This window comes from Dipodomys merriami, unplaced genomic scaffold (assembly GCF_024711535.1).
Source record: "Dipodomys merriami isolate MVZ:Mamm:240054 unplaced genomic scaffold, mDipMer1.0.p SCAF_3, whole genome shotgun sequence".
Classification (NCBI taxonomy): domain Eukaryota; kingdom Metazoa; phylum Chordata; class Mammalia; order Rodentia; family Heteromyidae; genus Dipodomys; species Dipodomys merriami.
In genome coordinates this window covers 38,748,223-38,774,663 of record NW_027204492.1, presented here as the reverse complement: position 1 = coordinate 38,774,663, position 26,441 = coordinate 38,748,223, and the positions used below count along the sequence as shown (strand labels likewise).

General features: G+C 36.7%; 1 protein-coding gene and 1 pseudogene across 2 annotated transcripts in view; both read left to right on the top strand.

The window, feature by feature from the left end:
• The window catches only part of Dnaaf6 (dynein axonemal assembly factor 6), a 44,625-nt gene extending 40,044 nt beyond the window's left edge, over positions 1-4,581 (top strand). For both annotated transcript variants that reach the window (XM_070038991.1, XM_070038990.1), the window contains exon 7: positions 4,164-4,581. In XM_070038991.1, coding sequence (XP_069895092.1) covers positions 4,164-4,287 — 124 coding nt within the window. In that variant the 3' untranslated portion in view covers positions 4,288-4,581. The remainder of the gene's footprint in view (positions 1-4,163) is intronic.
• A 76-nt stretch (positions 4,582-4,657) lies between these two features.
• Positions 4,658-26,441, top strand: part of LOC138839773 (RNA/RNP complex-1-interacting phosphatase-like) — a 65,091-nt pseudogene continuing 43,307 nt past the window's right edge.

Here is a 26,441-nt window from a genome sequence, read left to right as displayed (position 1 = left end):
CTTACATGTGAATTTTTGTATAGTGATGGCATAAAAGTCACAAATTATGTAAACTTTTGGGATGTTATAGGGCTCTAAGGTAAAATATGACTATGTTCATTAGAAATCAATACAGTCTTGTTATGAATTGCTTAAAACAAAACTTCAGTTAACTTGTCACTAGATTTTCAGATTGTGTGGCTACATTTAAAAATAATGCAGATGATGAGATAATTTAGTTAGTTTTGTATTTTCAAGTGTAATCTTCCTATTACATGGGTACAAAATCATGTCCCTCAGAGTGTACAATAAAATTCTGATTACAAAATATTTCTATCCTTATTATTCACTTTAAAGTTTCACATCTTTTTCTTTGTCCTTTGTACATGCATTTACTCTTCCACACAACCTTTGCAAGGCAAGTTGGCTAAATTAATAATCATTCTTACATGGTATTTGCCCACTTGCTAAAAGCACACACATATCTACACACCATGGACTTAATTTCCGTTTCTCTAGCATTTCTCACTGTCTCCATCAATCTTTGGGCAGCTGTTCTAGCTATGCTGTCATTTCAGATATCTATCAGAACCCACAAAATGAAAAAATCCCCACCAGAAGTACTGAAAGTCTCCATATAGAGAATGGGCTGTACTGGCTCATTTGTATCCTGTGCTTATATATTAAGTTATGTAAATGATATGCACAAATGAAACTATTAAATATATTGTACTTACATGTTAAGTGCTCAGTGCAGAGCTACTATTAAGAAAACTTATTTAAGATAGAAGACAGAAAATAGAAAAGATTTTTTAAATCACCTTTCCTAAATATTTGAGCACCCTTTAAAGCCATATTATTACCTGAAATTGTTCTATCAAAAATTGGTTTGGAGCTGGGAATGTGACTTAGTGGTAAAGTGCTTGCCTAGCATGCATGAAGCTCTGGCTTTGAGTCCTCAGTACCACATAAAAAGGCCAGAAATGGCACTGTGGCTCAATTGGTAGAGTGCTAACCTTGAGCAAAAAAAGCTCAGGGATAATGCCCAGGCCCTGAGTTCAAGCCCCAGGACTGGCAAAAAAATGGTTTTATAGTTGAGTTTATTGATATGTATACTCACTTTCTTTGACATTCCATGACACTGTTTATCAACTCCAAGAAAGATTTAAGAGAGGGCATTCTGTTCTTGTTTCTGAATCAAAATAAATGAATTTATTTTAACTGAATTCAGTAGTGAGTCAAGTCAAATGATAGCCAATTGTATTAGAATTACACTTACAATCCAGATGTTTAGCACTAGTCAACCAAAGTAAAAAATGATTTATTGAATTCACTCATTCCAGTCTGTTGCTTTGGATAGCATATTCCCAATATGGAGCAAATAAAAAGGAAAAAGATGGGGTGGGGTGGGATAATTTTCAAGACTCTCCTGACATTTCACATGAGATTTCATTGTTTTTCTAAGTGAATTATTTGAATACCATAAATGAATACCTTAAGTGAGATAATAAAATGCCATTACAAAGACAAATGTAAGCTAATTGGGTTGAATGTTGGTCCAATTTTTCATACCTTGCTGTGTTCCTTTAATTCAGTTGAGAATTCATGGATGTTCAAAGACACTCTTGCCTAAAATAAAGTTTTCCAAATGGAATAGCTGAACTGCTGCTCAATGATTTTTTCATTTTCTATTAAAATAGTTGTGTCTCTGCAGGAAACCTTAAAAAAGCCACGTGTTTTTAACTCAGCTATGTTAACTAAATAAAATTAAAATTGTATCATGTGGCTATAAACAGAACAAGGTTGTGTTTTATTTGTTTTTACAATCAATTTAAACTTCAATGTAAACATGTTAACTTGAGTTAACTATATTGACAATTTTTTTACTTTCATGTATTTTTATTTGCATATAGTTTATAGTGAAAATTCACATTGGATAAGCCTAAGCTATAACATTTTATAACAAGCATATTATCAAGGTAAAAGCAGAGAAATTGGGTTGAGATATTTATTCAAATTTTATAGTATATAATAATTATTCAAATGCCATTTTGTAGTGATTTGAATATTTGTTTTTCTTTCATTTATTTATTCACTCAATGCTAGACACTAGGGGAACACCAGAATATAGCAAATATAGTCATTAAATGACTTGTATATGAATAACTTCATGGAATTTTCATTTTGTTTAAATATAAATGTGCAGATATCAGACGATACAAAAGACTAGATAAAAATATACTTCCCTTTTCCTAAGAGCCTAAATAAGTTGCATTATCATGTTCAAATTTTTAGTATGTGAAACCATATACTCATGCCTAGACAGTAATGGAGAGATAGATAGATCATTCCATTCGCCACTGTCAGTTTTGGATTTATTTCTCTCTGGACATAGAAGTGCACATTATCATTGGAACTCCTTCTTCCATTGATTTATAGTTGTCTTTTAGTGCAATGAAGCTAGCATAGTGAGCTCTGCTTTCTTTTGCAAGTGAATACATTATCATTTATAGAATAAGGGATGAGGCAGATATAACTCTATTGCAGCCTCTATTGTAAACAGCTTTAAAGGATGACCTCTAAGTGGTTTTTGCACTAGTTTTTTGAGATGCCAAATATTACTAACTAGAGTAAAATATTTTACTATTTAATTACTTCAGGTAAAGGGAATTGTTTCTCATATCCCCATCTGAAATGGCACAAAAGTCACACAAAAATTCTCATTTAGGTTGTAGTGTGGACTAAATACTTTTTCTTTTTTGTGTCGGTTCAGTCCTGGGCTTGAACTGCAGACCTGGGTTCTGTCCCCAGGCTTTTGTGCTCAAAGCTAAGGCTCTACCACTTGAACCACAGCACCACTTTGGGGGGGTTTTGGTGCTTAATTGTAAATAAGAGTCTCATGGACTTTCCTGTCTTGGCTGGCTTTGAACATCCATCCTCAGATCTCAGCTTCCTGAATTGGTAAGATTACTGGCGCCCAGATAATTCTTTTAAGTGAGCTCAATCCCCGGATCTTAGTGATTTGCAAATGAGTATAGAGTATTTTCAAGGGTTTTGTTTTCAAATACCACTGTTTTATTCAAATAGTCCAAATAGTTAAATAGCTCCTAAAATAAAAATCAGCTTTCCTTTACTGATTTGGATGGGAAGAAGCTTTTTTGTCCACCTTTTAGAGAGACATCCAGGCCTTATCTACTGAGAATGTGAGGTAACAAGTGTTTTGCACATTTCATTTTCTTCAGATAGCAGCATGTGCTGACCCTATGCATAATTCAGATTCACACTACTGTGTCAGAATTATGGATGTCTCATCCCAGCAATGCATCTAAAGCATGGAGCCATAAACCGCAAACTAAATCCAGCAATCTATCATGGGGAAATTTTTGTCAATATGTAGTAGAAAGAATCAGAAGCAAGCAAGGAGAAGTACTCTCATTGATCTGATTTTGAAATAATTCCAGAACTGGTTTTCCAAAAGTACACTGACAGTTGAGAATCAGCCTAAAGCTGTGTTTGCAGAAGTGTGATAGAACCAACCATTCCAGTCTTTAGATTTGTATCAGTCAGCCACATTCCACCTACACACAAATAGAACTGGCAACAAATCTGTCCAATCTCATGGTTCTATTTCTGTATCATAAACATAGGCTATGTTTAGGTAATGTAAACTAAGGATAATTTAAAAACAAGACACACACATACACATACGGAGAGAAAGTGAGGGGGGAGCAGAGAGAGAGAACGAATCAAAGCAACAGCTTGGATTTCTAAGGCCCCAAAGTGGTATATTATCTGTGGTATATAGACATATGTTTGATCCAGAATTTATACTGTCTAAATATTGTAGAGGGGCTGGAAAGGTAGCTCAGTGGTAGAGTGCTTGCCTTGCATGCATGAGGCCCTGGGTTCGATTCCTCAGCACCACATAAGCAAAAAAGAAAAAAGCCGGAAGTGGTGCTGTGGCGCAAATGGTAGAGCGCTAGCCTTGAGCTGAAGAGCTGAGGGACAGCGCCCAGGCCCAGAGTTCAGGCCCCATGACCAGACCCCCCCCCCAAAAAATATTGTAGAGTCAAGTATCTGAACATTCTACTTGGATGTGTGGCTCTTGATCATCTTATTACATAAGGAAATAAATTCCAGATTTTCATTAAATTGAATTTAACTTTGTTTTACTTTGTTTTTAGGAAGCTTTTGGTAACTTTTCCCCAGCCTGTACAAGGAAGCAGTGCTAAAGCATCATTTATAATGGAGACAGAGACACTTGAAGTCACTATTAATGTGCAGAGAGATTTTGAAGTTTTATATTAAAGCTGCATGAATAGAAAAATGGTCTATATTCTCTTTGCTCTTACATTTTTAAAAGCGCCAGCATTCAATTTTTGGTATTCTGATCATTTATGGTCACCTCTATTACTCTATTAGGAAATATTGTTGTTTCATGTTGATATATTTTCATAATATTAGCTGAACAGAGTTATTTACAGGTTAGACTACCACATGATGAATTACCTAACTGAAATATGAGCATGCAATTATTGGTCCACTTAAATTAGTAGTCTGAAGAACTTAAGCCAATTAATTATACTACATAGAAATTGCTTACTATTGTCACCAGAAAAATATATTTAGTAACCTGTTTCTAATTTAATTTATAGTATTTTCTATCTAGTTTCTCAATATGATTCTGGAATATACAAGTAACAAATGATTATAAATAATTTGATGTCATCATAGCAACCGCATGTTCTTGAATAAGTAATACTCTTGAACATGAAGTATTAATTTGGCTTCCCCAATAAGGCTTTCAATGCTTGGATCTAGTTAGGTCAAAATATTTTACCTGGGGCTAGGGATATAGCTCAGTGCTAGACCCTAGGTTCAAATCCTCAATACCAAAATGCCCTTTATTTGCTATAGGACCTATATTTATAATTAGTCAACTGAAGTCCGTGACATTTAAAAAGATTATGCTAAGATGCACACCATATTTAAAGATCTTGTTCTCTCTCATTTCCTATTTGCTTCTTAATTGGACATAACTATTTCAGTCCTTTTCCTTTTCTGTACTATGGCATAAGTATATTCCATCGTTATTTATGAATAAATTATATATTTAATGCAGGTGTGACTTGACCGCATCATTATAGAATGATAGAATTCGTGGGGAAAAACTTTTGAAAAGAAGTAAACAACTGAAATATGTTAATCACTTCTATGTTACTTCTAAGTTACTTTCTCAAGTTACTTATGTATATAACTGCTGAGCATCTAGCTTGTGACTTGATTGAATAGAAGGACTAAATTGAAATTTTGGGAGGAATTTAGAGGAAAATAGAGGATTTCAGAGGGGAACAGTACCAAAATACATTGCAACTATGTATGGAGATGACAAAACTGAAATCTGTTGAATAATGGGGTAGTGGAGATGAGGAAAGTAAGAATAAATGAATGGTCAATCTGACTAAAACACTATATTTGCATTGTGGAACCCCATGGTGAAACCACTTTGAACAATTAGCATATACTAAAAAATGAATAATATAAAATGTATCCTGTGTGGGGTATAGGCAATAGTGGGAGGACAAAAGGAGAGAGTGTTAGTTAATATGATCAAAATACTTTATGTACATGTGTGAAAACAGAACAATGAAACTCAATTGATACTAGTTTGTGAAAGAGGGAGGAAGGAGGAGGAAGATTAATGGAGTGAACCTGTCAAGGTATTTTGTAGGCATAACTGTAGGTATAACTGATTAATGCTAATCAAATTATGAAATAAAAAGAAAATATTCCTTATATATGTAATATATTATACACACACACACACACACACACACACACACACACACACACACACACACACACATATATACAGATCATGGAATATCACTTCACTATGAGAAAAATATATTTTGCAATTTGCAGGAAGTGGATGGAGCTGGAGGCCATCATGTTGAGCAATATAAGCCAAGCTCAAAAAGCCAAATATTCATATTTTCTCATTTGTGGAACTTACACACACACATGTCTAAGGTCCAAGGTATATTTATGAATATGTATATACAAATATAAATATATAAGCATATACATAGAACTTGATTCTAACTATGTAGCTTTTTGGGGGGAAAAGGAAAGAGAGAGGGGAAAAGAGAAGGATGGAGGGTGAATGATGACAATACAATTGTATAAGAAATCTCACAAGGGGTTTTTGGTATCCAGTTTCTCCTTGTGCCACAGAGGTCGCTGCAACCACAGCTTTGGCCCGCTTGGCACAGGGTAGCTATCATCTCGGTGGCCACATAAACACGTGGCATCATGCCTGTAGTGGCTGAGATCAGGGATGCAACTTTTCAGGATGTCCCTCAGCTAAGAAGATGGGGGAAACCAGGTCCCAGAAAGGTGGAAAGACATTTGCCAGTTGGACATCAGATGCCTGGAACTTGTTTTATTGCTTTCAAAGTTCCTTTGCAAAAGAAGTTTGAAGTGAATCTTGCTCCAGAAGAATGCTTTTCCCCTTTGGGTCTGTTTAACAAAATCCAGGAACAAAATGAAGAGCTCGGATTGATTATTGATTTATCATATACTAACCAGAGGGTCTTGCTGTGTAGCTCAGACTGGCTTTGAATTCAAGCTCCTCCTGCCTTGGCCTCCCCAGTACTGAGATTACAGGTGTGCATCACCATTCCAGGTTAAAAAAGGATTTACCAGAAACTCTTTCATATTTTAAATTTTTTTACAATTGTGTATCAGATTAATTCAAATGTGCTGTTAATGGTTTTTTGGAAAAAAAATAAAGACAATGGAAAACTTATTGATTTCCACTGCCCCCATAGCTTAAACAGAACTGGCTATATCATCTGCAGATATTTGATTAATGTAGAAGGCACGAGGCCAGATGATGCAATCGAATTATTTAATAGGTGCCAAGGACATTGCATAGAAAGACAAAACTACATTGAAGATCTTCAGAATGGGCCTATCAGGAAGAATTGGAATCCTGGTGCATGTAGGTCAGTGGGTGTTGAAGACTCAGCACATATGGAACCAGTCCACACCACTAACAAGTCTGCTAACCAAGGACCTACATGCAACCTACATCAGACCCATGGCTATCCTGCAGCACTTCCAGCACCTTCTCGGCATTTTCATTCCAGACCCTAAACCTGTAACAGTCATTCTGAAAATTTTCACAAAACATTTTCCAGAAAGGCAATATGCCTCCTTCTGGGCCTACCAGAGAATATTGTTCACAACAAAAATACCTTTGGAATGTAAAGTCAAATATCATGCAATCATCCCAGAATAAGACATGGTTTTCCAGAAGTTACTAGAGACTATCCTGCCCAATCTATTTGTGGATGGACCGAATGATATAAAGCTGTGCTGGAAATCTATTTGGTCACCAGCGCTGGACGAAGATGGCTAGAGTGTCTTTTAATAAAACCAGGTAAATGAGATTTCCCTCCCCTCCAATTTTTAAAAATCTATTACTCTTTTGTGCTCAAACATGAATATTGATCTCATTTCTGATAGATACAAAAAACAGCAATTTGAACAAAATTTGTCATTCCAGTCTTAAATTTTTTCTGACAGGAAGATAGTTTGAGGCTGAATAACATAACATTTCCTTTGTAAATTATTATTATTATTATTATTATTATTATTATTATTATTGTCGGTCGTGGGGCCTGAACTCTGGGCCTGGGCGCTGTCCCTCAGCTCTTCAACTCAAGGCTAGTGCCCTACCACTTGAGCCACAGTGCCACTTCCAGCTTTTTCTGCTTATGTGATACTGAGGAATCGAACCCAGGGCCTCATGCACGCAAGGCAAGCATTCTATCCCTGAGCCAACTTCCCAGCCCTACAAATTGTTTTTTTAATTGGCTTTTCTCCCCTTTGTATTTTCTTCTAATTAGCCTGTGTATAAGTACAGAAATTTTTAGTGTTTGTCATGCTCTGTTACTGACCTAGTCATTAAGGGTATCTCCTCCCTTCACCCCCAGTTATTCACCATTTCTCTTAAGAGCCTCCCGGAGATAATTATTTCTTTACAATTTAATCACTACCTGGAATTAATTCAATTTTGTTATTAGATATTTTTTTAATTTGGAAGTCAGTTTTGGAATTTGATCAACTTCTTTTCACTGAATTACCATATATGCCATCTAACACAGGGATAGATAAAATTTTAGGGATTGTCAGTTGAGCAAGAGAGACCGAATTGATAAATAAGAATGCTGGGTAATTTTTTTTTGGTCAGTCGTGGGGCTTGAACTCTGGGCCTGAGCACTGTCCCTCAGCTCTACAGCTCAAGGCTAGCGCTCTACCACTTGAGCCACAGCACCACTTCCAGTTTTCCGGTGGTTTATTGGAGATAAGAGTTTCTCGGACTTTCCTGCCCGGGCTGGCTTTGAACCACAATCCTCAGATCTCAGCCTCGTGAGTAGCTAAGATTACAGGCTGAGCCACTGGTGCCCGGGGGATGCTGGGTAATTTAAGTTATAATTTACCTGACAGGGTAAATGTCGTCAACAAGGTAGAACTATCCAGAAAACTTAAAATTTTTATAGATTATAAAAGTCACTTGAAGAATATAACAGGATATGACCACAAATTCCTTCTTATATCTGAGAAATACTGTTGGTGATACTGCTCCTCTTTTGAACATAACCTCTAGGATCTTTCTTCATTTGCCTTTCACATTGGAGTGGTGATTTTTCTCTGGTATACACGGGTATGCTACTTGGGAGGGTACTAATTGTTTGTAACTTTGGAGCTTGCTCAGGAAATGTCTTTTTATCATGACACAATAAACTTTAGTGAACATTTTGGGGGGGGGGAAAGAACTCTCACAAGGTGAGTGCCAGTGGCTCATGCCTGTAACCTTAGCTACTCAGGAGGCTGAGATCTGAGGATCATGATTCAAAGCCAGCCTGATCAGTAAAGTCAGTGAGAGTCTTATCTCAAATTACAAAGAAAAAAGCTGGAAGTGGAGCTGTGGCTCAAGTGGTAGAGCACTAACCTTGAGTTAAAGAAAGTCAGGGATTCCACTTAGTCCCTGAGTTCAAGCCCCAGAACAGGCAAAAAAAAAAAAGGAATCTAACTAAAAGCTGTTAAACAATAGGAGGTGGGACAGGGCAAGAAGGAGAAATAGACAGGATTTTTCTAAATAAAATATAATCACATGATGGAGTGCCAGTCTTGAGCAAAAGAGTTTAGTGATATCGCCCAGGCCCTGAGTTCAAGTACAGGACCAGCACAATATATGTAATATATTTATATATCATATATTATGTTTATGTATAATATATATGTGCCATATTAAACATTTTGGTATACTTAATATACACTAAAAATGAATAACAGGAAAGTAAAACAAGCGTTGTGGGGGAGAGTATTGGTGGGAGGGAGAGGGTGAATATCGGGAAAATCTTTTGTATGTATGGTTCATGATTCATGTATAGAACAATTGAAACTTGTTGAATCTGTTTTAGAGAATGATTGAGTGGGAGAGGTTAATGAGGTACATTATATACATGTATAGGAATGTCACAATAACACCCACCATACAACTAATTCATACTAATAAAAATTTTAAACTACTAAGCTAGGAGAATTTCGCATTAAAGCACCACTTAAGTGTGGAAACAACAGAAAGAAAGCTAGTGGTCTGTGAATTTCAGTCCATGAAGATGCAGGGCTAAAAGAGGCTAAAAAAGGATGTGTTTTAAGAATTTCAGATTACAATATAAAGTGTTAACTGTGGGCCAGTCTAAGCAATAATCAGTATTTTTCTTCTCTGGAGAGCCACAGTCAGTCAGTGGAAAGTAAGTCTTCCCCTCCCCACCTCCTATGTACTGGCCTTAATGGCAAAGACCATTATTGCTTGAGCTTGACTGAATGTGTCCAAATAGTCCCTGGAAGAGAAAATAGAGTATGTTCAGGCCAACTTGAACTCTACTTTGCTTATGTTATGCTGTATCAATTATATAATGAAACAGCTTCTAGAACAATGAAATGTGATCCAGTAATTCATACCCATCTAGAAATCATCCTACTTCACTCTCCTTGGCCTTACAAATTAAAAAAAAAAGAGTAGTTATATTATTATTTTTTAAAGCAAATTTACAGGATGGGACTGAGCTTCTTTTGCTCAAGGAGAATGCTCTACCACTTGAGCCACAATACCACTTCTGTTTATTTATTTTTTTTTGTCGGTTGTAGGGCTTGAACTCTGGGCTTGGGTGCTGTCCCTGTGCTCTGCAGCTCAAGGCGAGCACTCTACCGCTTGAGCCACAGCACCACTTCCAGTTTTCGAGTGGTTTATTGGAGATAAGAGTCTCACAGACTTTCCTGCATGGGCTGGCTTTGAACCTCGATCCTCAGATCTCAGCCTCCTGAATAGCTAGGATTACAGGCATGAGTCATTAGTGCCTCTCAGGACTTTGTTATTTAAAGAGGTATAATTCACTAAGTCCAATGTAAGAAACACAATACAGAAGGTTATAGGGCTGAGGTTGCAGCGCAAATAGTAGAGCACTTGCTTCGTGAGCATGTGGCCTTGAGTTCAATCCCCAGTACTGCACACACATGCACACACATGCACACACACATAAACACACAAACATAAATCACACACACATACAATATACACACAAAATTTACCTTGTAATCATTTTGGGTGAATCTTAGGCATTCCTAGACTTTAGGTTAAAATCACAATTGTGGTCTTCTTCTTCATGAACTCCTTTACCTCATTTTTGGGTTTTATAATCCCCAGAAGCTGTTGTGGGGACTCAATCATTCACTCATAAACATTCTCTTTCTGAACCCTTTCAAACAAACATCAACACCTACCACATGCTTGGCACTATGTTAGGTACTATAGATGCAGTAATGAGCAAACCTGAGGTGGTCCCTGTCATCATGGGGCAGCATAACAATGAAGACAAATAATAATGACATAAATGACCAAATGTCTATTTTCTTATGATTAGTTCTGCTATGAAAAGAAATAATGGGCACTTTGATACTATCTACCAGAGGGACCATATCTAGTCATAAGAAGGCAAACAAAAAAATTCTTTCTCTAAGGATGCAACATTACAGCCAATAAAAGTAGAAAAACTAGGACTGAACAAAGAGGATCATGGAAACAGCCAGCAAGGAATGAGCTAGGAGAACTCAATAATATGAAATAAAATTCCAGTGGCTGGAATAGTAGACCTGGGACAATGTGACTGGATGTAAGTTAAAAGTGTCACCTGGAGCAACATTATGTAGAATCTTGTAGGCTAAGGTTAGAAATCTGGATTTTATTCACAGTGCTTGGGGAAGAGAATGTATTAGGAAGTAAGAATTGGAGGGAAACTGTTTGGAGGTTATTACAATATCTGAGCCAAGTTATTAGTCTATAAATAAAATTTACAGTTGATTTTTTTCTATAATTTGCAATAGTACATGATGACACAACACAAGCAGGGAACTTCAACAATATGCCAAACACTTTGAAAATAAAAACTACCTTAAAGATAGGGATTTTCCCAATGCATGCAAAGATTTGGTTTTTTTATAGATGAGATAACAAACTGCTTTTAAGCTTAATATCTTCATTTCCAAGTGCATTCTTTTCAATTTTTATTCCTTAATTTTAATTTTATTGCAATATAGTAAAAGATATGATCAAAGATGTAGGTGGGTTTTGCTTTTTTATTTGAGGTAAGATCTCATTGTACAGCCCAGGTTGGCCTGGAACTCACTATATAGCCCAGGCTGGTCTTAAACTTGTAGTCCTTTTGCATCAGCCTCTTGAGTGCTAGACTTCAGGCCTGGGCCACCACAACTGGCTCCATTGGCCATTTTTTTCTTTGTTTTCCTCCTAGTTTGAAAATTATCCAATTCATTTTTATCTTAAATGTCTAAAGTTGCTCAGTAGTTCTTCCCTCTCTTGAACTAACTCAAGGGCTTACTTTTCTCCCTCAGAACTGGGAATTGAACCCAAAGCCTGGCAGATGCTGGACAAGTACACTACCATTGAGCTTTATTCCCCAGATTCTCCCACTTTGCTTTTATATCCCCAAATTATTCATCATCATCTTGTTTTACAGTCTATACTCTTTTAGTTTAACCACATGTTTACCGTTATGTTTGTCCACATCACTGCTTTCTTTATCTACAATGCTTCAGTGTTTCCCTCAGCAAGGGTTTTAAAATTCTCCGTTCTCTCAGTAGATTTCTGGAAATGTTTTTATTGCCTACATGCTGGAATAATAACTGAGCTTCCTTTAGAAATCTAAATAACAGTTATTTTCCCTCAGAACTTTGAAGGTATTATCAACCTGTTCTGGCCCATGTTGTTGCAATTTAAAAGTCTATTGTCTAGCTTGTTCTTTTGTAAGTAGTCTCTTTTTTTCCCTCTGTTAATTTTAAAGATTTTGCTCTTCATCTTTAGTATCCTGCATTTTGACTATGTTATATCTAGATGTATTTTTATTCATTGTACTTTGCACTTTTCCTTCTAAGTCTTCCATAAATCCTAGAAGATTCTCAGCAAATACCTCTTTGAATATTTCTCCAATAATATTTCTCCAATTTTCTGTTTCTTCTAGAATTCCTCTTACACAAAAATTTGTACTTTCAGTCTATCTTCTATGTCTCTTGGAGGCTTTATTATGATTTCCACTCCTCTTGGGGAATTTTCACAAATCTAGCTCTGATTTCAATATAAGTTTGTAGTATTGTTAATGATTATATCCACTGATTCTCATTCATAATTAATAATTTATCCTTGTATTTTTTGTATGTCAGTACTGTGATTGAACTTGGGGCCTGGGTGCTATCCCTGAGCATTTTTGTTCAGGGCTAGTGCTGTACCACTTGAGCCCCACTTCTACTTCCAGCTTTAATTGGATATAAGATCTCATGGGCTTTTCCTGTCCAGACTGGCTTCAAACTGTGATTCTCAGATCTCAGCCTCCTGAGTAGCTAGGATTACAGATGTAAGCTACCAACGTCTAGTACTCTTGTCGTTTTTGTTGTATCCTCTTCAATGGGATGTTAAAAGCTATGAAAATCTCTTGTGGTCTGCATAGATAGTGAGAGCATACCTTCAAAGTTTTCCTTTGTCAAAAGCCTCAGAAGAAATTGTTCCCAAGCCATGCAGGTAGTAAAAATTAAATTAAATCATAAAATCTAGGCTTTAATTATCAAAGGAACTTTTTTCTTCCACTTTGAGTTTAGGCATAGATAAGATTCCTTGTTGTTTCCTTGGACAAAGATGATTTTTTTTTAAGTTCACCCTTTTGCAGTGGATAAAATCCTTTCAGGGATTCAGGGACTGTTGGTCCCAAGATCTCGTTTTCTGCTCCTTAGTTGGTAAAAATTGAGTCACCCTTCTAAAAGCCACCACAGCTTCCATTTATTATTACCACACTGGAAAAAATTTTAAAAAAAGATTCTCACTCTGGTTTTCAGTGTTTTCCTCATTTCTGGCATTGATGTTTTCCTTTATTTGGGGGGGGGGAGGAGAAGGGGACTCAGCTATGCAATTAAAAAAGTTTTGTATATCTTATCTTGCACTTATAGAAGTCTGTACCACTTATTTTCAGTAATTGCCTACATCGCTAGAAATAGTCTGCTTTCTTAATTTAGCACTATATTTCAAATATCTTCTTATATTAATGAGTGTTATTTAGTCTGATTGTTGGAAATTGAATTTACTAAAAAGAAGACTACAAGTCAGGCAAAAAGCTCATTAGGATTGAAATCTATTAGAGGAAGAAAAGTCAGTGGGCCTGGAGAAAGAGAGGTCTGGGCTGCAATGTAGTCACAACAAGGCCTTTGTCAACAAGTAGGACTATAACTCTGTTACATCCCTGCACTGAATGGCCATTGATTGCAATCTACACCTGGGAAGGGGCATAACTTTAGGTTAGGCCCTATCTTAAGCTGAGGGCAGCAGAGAGCTATCTCAACAGTTTTCCCAGCAGCTGAAAAAGTAAATTCTGTCTTGAAGCAGGGCTTGGGTGGCACAGAACAGTGCCCACTACAAAAACTTTTAATGGGTCCATTATATAAGTTTCATGGATATACATAAGCAGTGAATATGAGTGAGACAGATATAATAGATAGATCCATCCATCCATACATAGATGGATAGATAGTATGAAAGACCAGTATTTAAGCTAAAGACTTAAGTTACCAGGCCAGTATGCTAAAGGTTTAAGTGGCATTATTATGAGGTGGTGGAATCCTTAGGAAGTAGGGTTTGATTAGGTGAAGGAAGTTAGACCATTGGGGACATGCTCTTGAAAAGGATAATAGAACTCTGGTCTCCTCTTCTTCCTTTCACTTCTCAGCCAGCATGAGATAAACAAGTTTCCTGCCCCATAACCATTCATTACCATAACATAATATTTGGCCTTGTCATAGGCCTCAAAGCAATGGGCCTGAGTACCATGGCCTTAAATCTCTGAAACCATGAGTCAAAATAGGTCCTTCTTCCTTGTAAGTTTGTGATCCCAGGTATTTTTTTTATCAGCAATAAAACTTTTAATAGCACACACACACACACACACACACACACACACACACACACACACACACACACACACACACACACACACCACACACACACACACACAAACACATACACAATTTAGTGATTTAAAATGCGTAAGTATGCCGGGCGCCAGTGGCTCATGCCTGTAATCCTAGCTACTCAGGAGGCTGAGATCTGGGGATCATGGTTCAAAGCCAGCCGGGGATGGAAAGTCTGTGAGACTCTTATCTCTAATAAACCACCAGAAAACCGGAAGTGGCGCTGTGGCTCAAGTGGTAAAGTGCTCGCCTTGAGCTGAAGAGTGCAGGGACAACGCCCAGGCCGAGTTCAAGCCCCACGACCTCCTCTCCCCAAATGGGTAAATATAATGGATTGACTATTTCCACTCTTTACTATTTGAGCAATAATGTTATGAGGATTATTATACATTCCCTTTGTACTCATCATATTTTTTTATTTTTTATTGGTCATAGGGCTTTAAGCCAGGGCTTGGGCGCTGTCCGAGAGCTCTTTGCTCAGATCTAGCCCTCTACCACTTTTAGCCACAGTGCCACTTCCAGTTTCTAGTGGTTAATTGTAGGTAAGAATATCACCGACTTTGCTGCTGGGGTGTCTTTGAACCACAATCCTCAGATTTCAGCATCCTGAGTAGCGAGGATTACAGGCATGAGCCACTGGTGCCCTGCTAAATTTTTCCTCCCTTAGGTTAAAGTCCTAGAATTGCTATATATGGACAATTAAATATTTTGATAAATTTAGCCACATTGCCTGTCAAAATACTTGTATTATACCCATTTCTCAATACTTCAAGACCTGGATATCATACTTCTTCATAATTTAGAACTTTATAAGGAAAAACAACAACATATCATTTAAAAAAGTCTGTTCCTTGACATGCAAGTAAAGTTGAAATTTTATTTATAAACTTATTGGTCATTTATGCCTTTGTTTTGAGGATGTCCTTGTCTTTTACTCATTTTTTCAATTAGAATGTTGATCATTTTCTTACTGATTTGTAAAAGCTTCTTATATATTAAGAACATCAAACTTAGCTATCTATAATACATTTTATAAATACTTTCCTCAGGATATTCGTCTTTTAATTTTGTTCATAGTGACTTATTTTGCATTTCTGGGTATCAATCCTACAACCCTCTGCAAGTTGAGTAAGCCCTCTCCCAATGAGTTCCTTTACAACCCATAGTATTTTCAATAGGAAGTTTTTATTTTTGCTTAATATATTCCCAGATACATTGTTCACTCTTTATTTTGTTGGTATTTTTACCTTCAACTGTATCCATCTGGAATTTATTTTACAACAATTAATTTTTGGCCCCCAAATTCAGATGAACACTATAAAATGTTTAAATTATTCAGTCATGCTCTGCCATAAAATAATCTATAAATTTTGTTGCAAGAAATGCAGCTGATGATTTGTAATATATGGTTTGTAATATATTATCAAGAAGAAGGATTTGAGTGCATTGCACTTTTATTCAACTCCCCTGACAAGATAATTTTAAATGTTTCTATTTGACTTGAAAATAAACTTCAAATATATTTATATCTATATATCTATATACTCCATATATATATATATATATATATATATATATATATATGAGTAGGTCTTACACTGAATTTATTCCAGTCCATTTCAGGACCCACATGATGAGCTTCCAACTTGTGAGGTACTGGAAAGCAAGGTCCTTTCCTGATCATGTAACACATGAAATAGGTTTTTTCCCTTCCTTCCTTCCTTCCTTCCTTCCTTCCTTCCTTCCTTCCTTCCTTCCTTCCTTCCTTCCTTCCTTCCTTCCTTCCTGCTTTCCTGCCTTCCTGCCTGCCTGCCTGCCTGCCTTCTTTCCTTCCTTCCTTCCTTCCTTCCTTCCTTCCTTCCTTTCCTTCTTTCTTATTATATGAAGAAAAAGTCAGTTCACATATCAACCTCAATAGGATTTTTACCTAAATACATTGCATGAATGTTCTTCAATGGATGAGCTTTAAGGATGTAAGGTAATTAATTTTGTTCAGAACTTTGTGGATAATACAGACTATAGAGGAAGATGAAGTCCAAGTTAACATGGAACTCTTTGCAAATAAGAAGGGTCCCATCCCTTGACTAAAGGTCATCCTTTACAAACAAATTACACCCTCCCCTCACTGTCCTAAGGAAATGAAGTAGGAAGAGCTGATCAACAGCACATGCAATGAAATATTGGCTTCTGTTTGCTCTGTCTTGCTCATGTGCTATCAGCTCTGTACAAACTTTACAACCTACTTTTTAATTTTCTTTTATGCTTGCTGCATTATAGACTTTAAAGGTCATTTGAGGAGTCTGAATAAAGCCTGTAATTTACTTAATAGTATTGTATCAATGTTAATTCCTCAATTTTGACCATTGTACTGTGGTTATGCAAGATATTAATATTAGGGTAAGCTGAATGAAGAGAATATGACAGCTCTGTATAAATGTTGCCACTTCTGCTTCTAAAATTACTTCAAAATATCGTATTTAAAAAGTCAGCAGAAGCCTTGTGCTGATGGCTCATGCCTGTAATCCTAGCTACTCAAGGGGCTGAGATCTGAGGATCATTGTTCAAAGCCAGCCCAGGCAAGAAAGTCCGTGAGATTCTTATCTTCAATTAACCACCAGAAAACCAGAAGTGGCACTTTGACTCATGTGATAGAGGACTTGCCTTGAGCTGAAGAACTCAGGGACAATGTCCAGGCCCAGAATTCAATCGACTAAAAAAGAAAAAGAAAGAAAGCAAGCAAGAAAGAAAGCAAGAAAGCAAGCAAGCAAGCAAGCAAGCAAGCAAGCAAGCAAGCAAGCAAGCAAGCAAGCAAGAAAGGAAAGAAAGAAAGAAAGAAAGAAAGAAAGAAAGAAAGAAAGAAAGAAAGAAAGAAAGAAAGAAAGAAAGAAAGAAAGAAAGAGAAGGAAGGAAGGAAGGAAGGAAGGAAGGAAGGAAGGAAGGAAGGAAAGAAGGAAGGAAAGAAGGAAGGAAGGAGTCAGTCAGTATAGGAAAAAGTCAGCAATAAGATTCAGATCCTGACACTATTCTTTTGTTTTTCCTTGTGTCTTTGAACACTTTCTTTTCATCCTCATGTGTGGCATGTTTTTGATCCTTCTGGGTATCTTGCATCATGCAAGAAATCTGTTAATGGATAAGAGCTAATTTGATTTCCCAAATACAACCTATTCAACAAGACATAAACTATAAATGCATCTTCAATTGCAATAAGGTTGATTATTCAACTTCTTTCCTAAAGGGGTGAGGTGGAGTCAAGGGTAAAGGGGTAGATAAAGGAAGAGGAAAAGAGGAGGAAAATGTAGATAAGAACCCAATGTATAAGGGGCTGGGAAGGTGGCTCAGTGGTAGAGCGCTTGCCTTGCATGCATGAGGCCCTGGGTTCGATTCCTCAGCACCACATAAGCAAAAAAGAAAAAAGCCGGAAGTGGCGCTGTGGCTCATGTGGTAGAGCGCTAGCCTTGAGCTGAGGGACAGCGCCCAGGCCCAGAGTTTAGGCCCCACGACCGGACCCCCACCCCCCCCCCAAAAAAAAAACCCAATGTATATCCTACAAAAATAAGAAAAGTGAGGGAAGAGGTAGGTAGGGTAGGGATGAGTGAGAATGTTGAAATGGGTGATATTGATCAAGATATATTGTATTTACAAACTGCTTTGTTTAATGGCAACTTTGTTGTCCAATTACTTAAACATAATAATAAAAAAGGAAAAATATTTTTAGCTAATGAACAAATTATCAAGCTGTAGCATATGTCTGAGACAAGCAGAAAAGGTCAGATAAGTTGATGTTAGGTGAAATGAACTCCAAGATAAGTATTCAAATGTTTTTGCTTTCATGCAATTGTTTCTAACATATTTATAAGATGATTTCTTTGTTGCTTTGTATGTCTCTCCCCCACAGTATAACCCCTGCTTTCATTGTATTTGATGTTGGTATAATTTGTGGAGGGGAAGGGAAAAACAAATCGTTTAAATAGGGATACAGGTGGACCCATTGCAACAATGAGATGTACAAATCGTTATGTCGAAAAATGAACTTTACAACTTTGGCGGGGTAGGTGGGGGAGGGAGATGGAAGGGATGGGAAAGGGAAACAAAGGAGGAGGCAACAATGCTTGATAAGAAATGTACTCATTATCTTGCCCGTGTAATTGTAACCCCTCTGTATGGTATTTTCACAATTAAAAAAACTCTAAAAAAAGCTGTAGGAAATAAAATAATTTAAAACCATTTTTGTTTTAACATGTTAGTAATGAATAGCTGAAAATGATTTAGATCAATAGGTTTGTACACAAAGCATCCAAGTAATAAAATATTTAATAATTTAAAAACAACTGTATACCTTGCACATTGAAAACTACAAAATATTGTTGAAAAGAGTCAGGGAAGGCATGAATAAATGGAAAGATATTCCTTGGTCATGGATTGGGGGATTTAATATTGTAAAGATGGCAACACTTTCAGATTCAATACAAGCTGTATCAAAATCCCAACTGGCTTTATTACAGAAATTGGCAAGCTGATTCTAGAATTCTTGTGAAAATATGAGGAACTCAGAATAATTTAAACAATCTTGAAATGGAAATAAAGTTGGAAAACTCATATTCCTATTTTAAAATGTACTACAAGGTTCAGTCATTTAAAATGTGTGATGCTAGTAAAGGATAGTTACATGGATTAATAGAGTAGAATTGATCTACTGGGAAATGAAGCCATAAATTTATGGCCAATTGATTTTCAGTAAGAATATCAAGACTATTCAATGAGAGCAAATCACTTTTTGTTAAATGATGTTACATTTAGTTGTCCACATGCTAAAGAATTAAGTTAGAGTGACTTTATAGCATATATAAAAATTACTTCAAAATGCATGAATGATCAAAATGTAAGAACTGAAGCTCTTAGAAGAAAATATAGCTGTAAACCAACATAATCTGGGGTTAGGCACTGATCTATTTCTTAGATCATCTATTTCTTAGATCATCAAAAACAGAAATAACCAACAAAAGATTGTGCTTCATCAAATTAATAATATTTATGCTTCAAAAGACACTATCAAGCTGGGTGCCAGTGGCTCACACCTGTAATCCTAGCTACTCAGGAGGCTGAGATCTGAGGATCATGGTTCAAAGCCATCCTGGACAGGAAAGTCGGTGAGACTCTTGTCTCCAATAAACCACTCACTCACAAAACTGGAAATGGCGCTGGCTGTGGCTCAAGTTGTAGAGAGCTAGCCTTGAGCTGAAGAGCTCAGGGACAGAGCCTAGGCCCAGAGTTCAAGCTCCACGACTGACAAAAAAAAAAAAAGACTTAGAGTATGGGAGAAATAATATTTCCAATTCTTAAATCAAATAAGCAACAAATATTCAGAATATATTAAAAATAACTTTTATAACTCTTTTTTAGAACTGGGATGTAATTAGGTCCTGAGGGTGGATCCCTCACAAGTGAGATTAGTGTCCTTATTAAAAATAGCTAAAGGGTTGGTTAGCTTTTCTACCTTGTGAAGATACAAAAGTCAGCCACCATTTACAACCTGGTCAGACCCAGCCATGCTGGCATATTGATCTTATACTTCCATGCTCCAAAACTGTGAAAAGTAAATCTGTTTTTGTAAGTCACATGTGAGATACTTCATTATAGCAGTTCAAATGTACTAAAATACAGAATGCCTGCTCATGGGCATAGGGACTCTTTGGGAGTGATAAAAATTCTATACATAGGAAATGGGTTTCTGGTATAGATCTAAAGTTAAAGTTCAATATTATGTGCTACCTTGACCTTTGAAATCAGAAAAAAAAATGGGGCTCTAGTGATCTAACTACAAGTCATTCACAGGCAAAATTTCCTGCTTATCCCTGAGAAGCAGATTTCAGTTCTCTTCTAATCTGTGAAGTTATTTAGAGAAGCTAGTAACATCCTCAAATGAGAACCAAAGGTCACTTAATAATTAAACATTTACCTCTCACACCTTCCCATTTATTCACTCTGTTCTTGAGTTCTACTCCTGTGAGGTCTTATGTGGCATGCTATGTCCACCCATGGGCTTTGATGATATATAATTAACAACTGCTGTCCATCTTGGAGCCAGATGTCACCATCCCAATAACTAAGATGAAATTCCCTTACTCACTTACTGGTGACAAACATGATTACAGATTTTTGTGACTATACTAAAAACCACTGAACAGAACACTTTAAAACATTGAACCTTGTGATATATGAATTACAACTCAATTCAAGATTATTAAAAATAAACAAACAGATAAGCCTGACACTGGGTGGCTTACACCTGTAATCTTAGTTACTCAGGAGGCTGAGATCTGAGATCCATGGTTCAAAACCAGCCTGAATAAAACTCATTGGCTATGATACGATTTCTTTGTTGCTTTGTATGTACCTCCCCCATGGTATAAGCCATGCTTTCACTGTATTTGATGTTGATATAATTTGTGGAGGGGAAGGGAAAAAATTGTTTAAATAGGGTTACAGACGCATTACAGCAATGAGATGTACAAGACGTAAAGCGAACTATACAGCTTTGGCTGGGTGGGGGGTGGGGTGGTGGTGGTAGTGGGGTGTGGGGGTGGAGAGGGGAAGGGATGGTATGGGGAAACAGAGGATGAGGCAACAATTCTTGATAAGAAATGTACTCACTATATTGCCCATGTAATTGTAACCCCTCTGTATGGTATTTTCACAATGATAATAATAATAACAATAACAATAACACAACCTGGACAGGAAAGTCCATGAGACTCTTATCTCCAATTAACTTCACCCCCCAGAAAGCTTGAAATAGAGCTGTGGCTCAAGTGATAGAGTGCTAGCCTTAAGCATGAGAAAGCTCACAATCAGCACTCAGGCCCTGAGTTGAAGCCCCAAGACTTGGGCTTGAAAACTAGAAACTAAAACCAGATAAAAATTGTGTGCTACAGCTGATAAATTATGTAAGTGTTCAAAGGAATGGGAGATCAGGACAGACTTTATACATATAGATATCTTGATTTGTCTTTGGAGGATCATTAGGATTTTGGGGCCCCCAAGCAAGTGAATATCTAGAATTAGAAATGAACATGGCAGAAATGAAATGTCATGTTCAAAAATGAACATGACAGATTTGATATATAGAGAGGAAACTGGTGTGACTAAATTGGAATTATCAGGGATTGAAGCTGTCTAGGTAGATGGAGGAAAAGTTTGGGAAAAAGTAAGAGTCAACAGAGAAGTTTAGTTTTCATTCAATAAATCCAGATTTTTTCAAATAATTGATATGCTACAAAAACAGAGGAGCAGTATATTAACTAACATTTGAAAAGTGTAGGCTGCAGCGTAAGACAAACCTAGCACTGAATCTTGGCTAAGCAAACTTTCATAATGACCACAGTGCCTTTACTATTTCACAGCTTTGAAGTCAGTATCTTTTTAATATTGGCACAGAAAAGTATCATTGACACTTTCTGTTATTAATTGTACTAGTGTTTTCCCACTTTTTTTTCTAATTCTATTTTGAGCTGGTAATGGGGGCCTCATGCTCTTGCTTTGCTTTTTTACTCATAGCTGGTGCTCTACCACTTAAGCCATACCTCCAGTTCTGGCTGTTTTGCTAGTCAATTGGAGATAAGAGTCTCTAGGATTTATCTGCCCAGGCTGGCTCCAAACGAAATTCCTCAGATCTCAGCCTTTTGAGTATTTAGGACTATAGGTGTGAGCCAATGGTGCCTGGTCAAATACTATTTTTCTTTTTCTTTTTTCTTTTGGGTGGTCCTGTCGTGGGGCCTGAACTCTGGGCCTGGGCGCTGTCCCTCAGCTCTTAAGCTCAAGGCTAGCGCTCTACCATTTGAGCCACAGCGCCACTTCCGGCTTTTTTCTTTTTGCTTATGTGGTGCTGAGGAATCAAACCCAGGGCCTCATGCATGCAAAGCAAGTACTCTACCACTGAGCCACCTTCCCAGCCCCCAAATACTATTTTTCTAATCCTAAAATGATTGAAAATCTTGCTAATCTGATCCTTAGTTAACTTTAAAGTTTTCAGGGAAAAAATTATTTCAAAGTAATTTAACTTGAACTAAGCTAAAATTTACCTCTTGCTGGTTTTCTAGGAAATAAATGTTAGCAAAATGACATGTTACTTCAGATTGCTGAGAAATTAACTTTATGAAGATTTAGCATGCATACTCTTTTCATTTAAAAACAAGAGCTAGACACTAATTGCTTCAGTAAAGGAGCCTAGAAATAGAATTTTTGGTAGTCTTTTGCCAACCATGAAACATGAAATATTAATTGCTACAATGGTTCTCCCACAGCCATAGGAGATATTTTCCAAAATCTCAGTGTCTGAAACCCCAGATAATACCAAATCTTGTGTAAAAGATCTAAGTAAATGGAAACACAACCTGTCTTTATGGATTGACTATCATAGTATTATTAAGATGATGTATGCTAGTACCCAAAGCTACCTACAATTCAATTCCTTTTTTATCAAAATGCATTTTACTTTTTTTGAAGGAATGAATAATATGATCCTAAAATTATAAGGAATTATAAGCAACATTGACCAATGAAAATGTTCCATAAAAAGAACAAAGTTGGAAAAGTAGCACTTCTCAACTTCAAAACTTACAGCAAATTGAAGTAATCAAAACATTATGGTACTGGCTCAAGAATAGACATATAGATCAAAGGGATAGAACTGAGAGTCAGCTAGAAAACCCATATGTCTAAGTTCAATTGATTTTCAAAGAGTTGCCAAGATCATGCAGTGGAGAAAGAAGTCTCTTCAACAAATGGTGCTAGGATAATTGGATATTCACATGCAAAAGAATCAAGTGGAGACCTTACTTCATATACAAAATTTAACTGGAATGGATCAAAGACCTAAATGAAAGAGCTCAAATTTTAAGCTTCTTTAAAGTAAAACTCTTAGAGTCAAAAATCTCTATAATATTGAACTCGGCAGTGGATTACTAGATATGAAAGAAGCATAAACAACAAAAGAAAAAATACAACTGCAACAAAAATTTAACTTTTGAACATCAAAGGATGCTATCAAAGGGTAAAATGACATCCCACAGAATGAGAGAAAATATTTGTAAACCATGTACCTGAGAAGGGTCTAGTATGCATATTATATGAAGAACCTATATAACTCCACAATAAAAAGGCAAACAACCTAATTTTAAAATTGGAAAAAGATTTGACTAGACATTTATCCAATGAACATATATGAATGACCAACAAGCCCATGAAAGGATGCTCAATATCAGCAGTTATTAGGAAAATTAAAATCAACACAAGGAGATACCACTTAACATTGACTGAAATGACTATAAATAGAAACAGAAAATAACAAGCGTTAAAGATGGAAGAAAAATATGGCAGTCTTCATACATTGTTGGTGGGAATATAACATGGTGCAATAACTGTGGAAAACATTTTGGCAGTTCTTCAGAAAGTTAAACATATAATTACCATACGACTGATTTTACTTCTAGAGAAATCAAAGCATTTGTGCACACAAAAATTTTAAGTGAATGTTGATTGCAGTACTATTCATAAAAGCAAAATGTAGAAACCACTCAATTGTCCAGCTGATAAATGGATCAACAAAATGGAGTATATCCAGAAAATAGATATGTCATTAAAAAAGAGTAAAGCATCAATATATGCTACACTATGGATGAACCTTGAGAACAAAAAAGGCTGTGTGGTCCATTTATATGAAATGCCCAGAACAGCAAGTTCACAAACATAGAAAGCTGATTAGAGGTTACCAGAAGCTGGAGGAGAGATGGAATGAACAATGGCTTCTTAATGAGTGTTTTCTGGAACTAGATATCAGTGATAGTTGCACAGCATTATCAGTGTACTAAAAGCCACTGAATGGCAGCCTTAAAATTAATACTATGGTGAATTACACATAACATGAATTTTATCTCAATATAAAAAGCAACTGTGATAGGAGCATAAGGATAAACATATAAATAACAAAGATGGAGTCGAGAGTCCCATAATAAATCCATATATTTGTGGTCAGTTGGTTTTCAACAAGTGTTCCAACACCAATTAATGGAATGAAGTAGCCTTTTCTAATGTGAGATACATCTGACATCAATAAACATGAATACCAGAGGTGGATTGGGAACTGAAACCATTAGCACCAAGGAAATAGACTTGGTCCTTGGACAACTGAGTTCAGATTCAATGGAAGAGTTTGTTTAAAAAACGAATCCCTATTACTAGCCAGGTGCCAGTGGCTCAAGTCTGTAATCTTATCTACTCAGAAAGCTGAGATGTGATGATCACAATTCAAAGCCATTCCAGGCAGGAAAGGCCACGAGACTCATACTTCTAATTAACAACCAAATGTGAAAGTGGATGTGTGACTCAAGTGGTAGAGCACTAGCCTTGAGCAAAAAAGCTTAGGAACAGCACCCAGGCCCAGAGTTGAAACCCCATCACCAACACAAAAATCTAATCCCAATTCCTTTATCCCTTCCATTGAATTAAATCCTCAGATGTGAGGCCCAGGAATATGTATTTTAACTAGTTATCCCAGTAATTTTAATGCCTACTGCAGTCAGAGAACAACTGCTATAGAGGTCAATAGCATGGGTTTTGAAGTTGGAAGAACCCATGTTCATATCCAAACTGCCAATTTGTAGATTTCTCTTTGCTTCTCTGGTATCCTTGCCTACTCCCTATCCTTGTTATCCTACCTCACTGTTGTTTTTTTTTTTTTTTAATTGTGAAAATGAGGGGTTACAATTACATGGGCAGGGTAATGAGTACATTTCTTATTAAGCATTGATGCCTCCTCATTTGTTTCCCCTTCCCATCCCCTCCCATCTCCCATCTCTCCCACCTCCTCTCCACCCCCCCTCCACCCCACCGTCAAAGTTGTAAAGCTCATTTGTAGACATAATGACCTGTACATCTCATTGTTGCAATGGGTCCACCTGTATCCCTATTTAAACAATTTTTTTCCTTCCCCTCCACAAATTATACCAACATCAAATACAGTGAAAAACAGGGGTTATACCGTGGGGGAGTGACATACAAAGCAACAAAGAAATCATCTTATAAATATTTTAGAAACAAATGCAAGAAAGAAAAACCATTTTAGTCCTTATCTTGGGGTTCATTTCACCTAACATCAACTTATCTAACCTTTTCTGCCTGTCTCAGACATATACTAGTTATTGCAAATAAAGGAAACCATGGGACCTATGTTTCTTTGGGCCTGGCTTACTTCACTTAATATAATTTTTTCCAAGTCTTTCCATTTCCTAACTGTTGGGGCAATGTCATTCTTTCTGATGGAGGCATAGAATACCATTGTGTCTATTACCACATTGTCTTGATGCATTCATCGACTGAGGGGCATCTGGGTTGCTTCCATGTCTTAGCTATGGTAAATAATGCTCTCACTCTTATCATGGGTTAGATACTTTCTTATTTACATTAATCATAAAGTTAAGTGAAAAACTCAGAAGCGAAATCTTAATACAAAACCTGAGTTCTTCCTTCCAGCACTATGCTATCTCTCTTATCCCAGGACTACCATGGCCTGCACCCCAAGCCTTGTACTTTCAGACATGAAATTAGAGAAAGTTTAATAAAAGGAACTTTGATGTAGAATGGAGCTCACGAATAGGGCGGTATTTTCATATGCAGAGATGGTAAAGAAAGAATGTTTTAGAAGGAAGCAAGAGTACTAAAGTTGAAAAGGATATTTTGTACATGGTTTGAATTTACTAACCATGACTGGACTGCCCTGGGTTATCTGTCATTAGGTCACCAGTTTCTCTTCAACTTGTAGTATGCATTCTGTTTTTGGACTGAGAATGGGGCTATATCTCAATTTACTT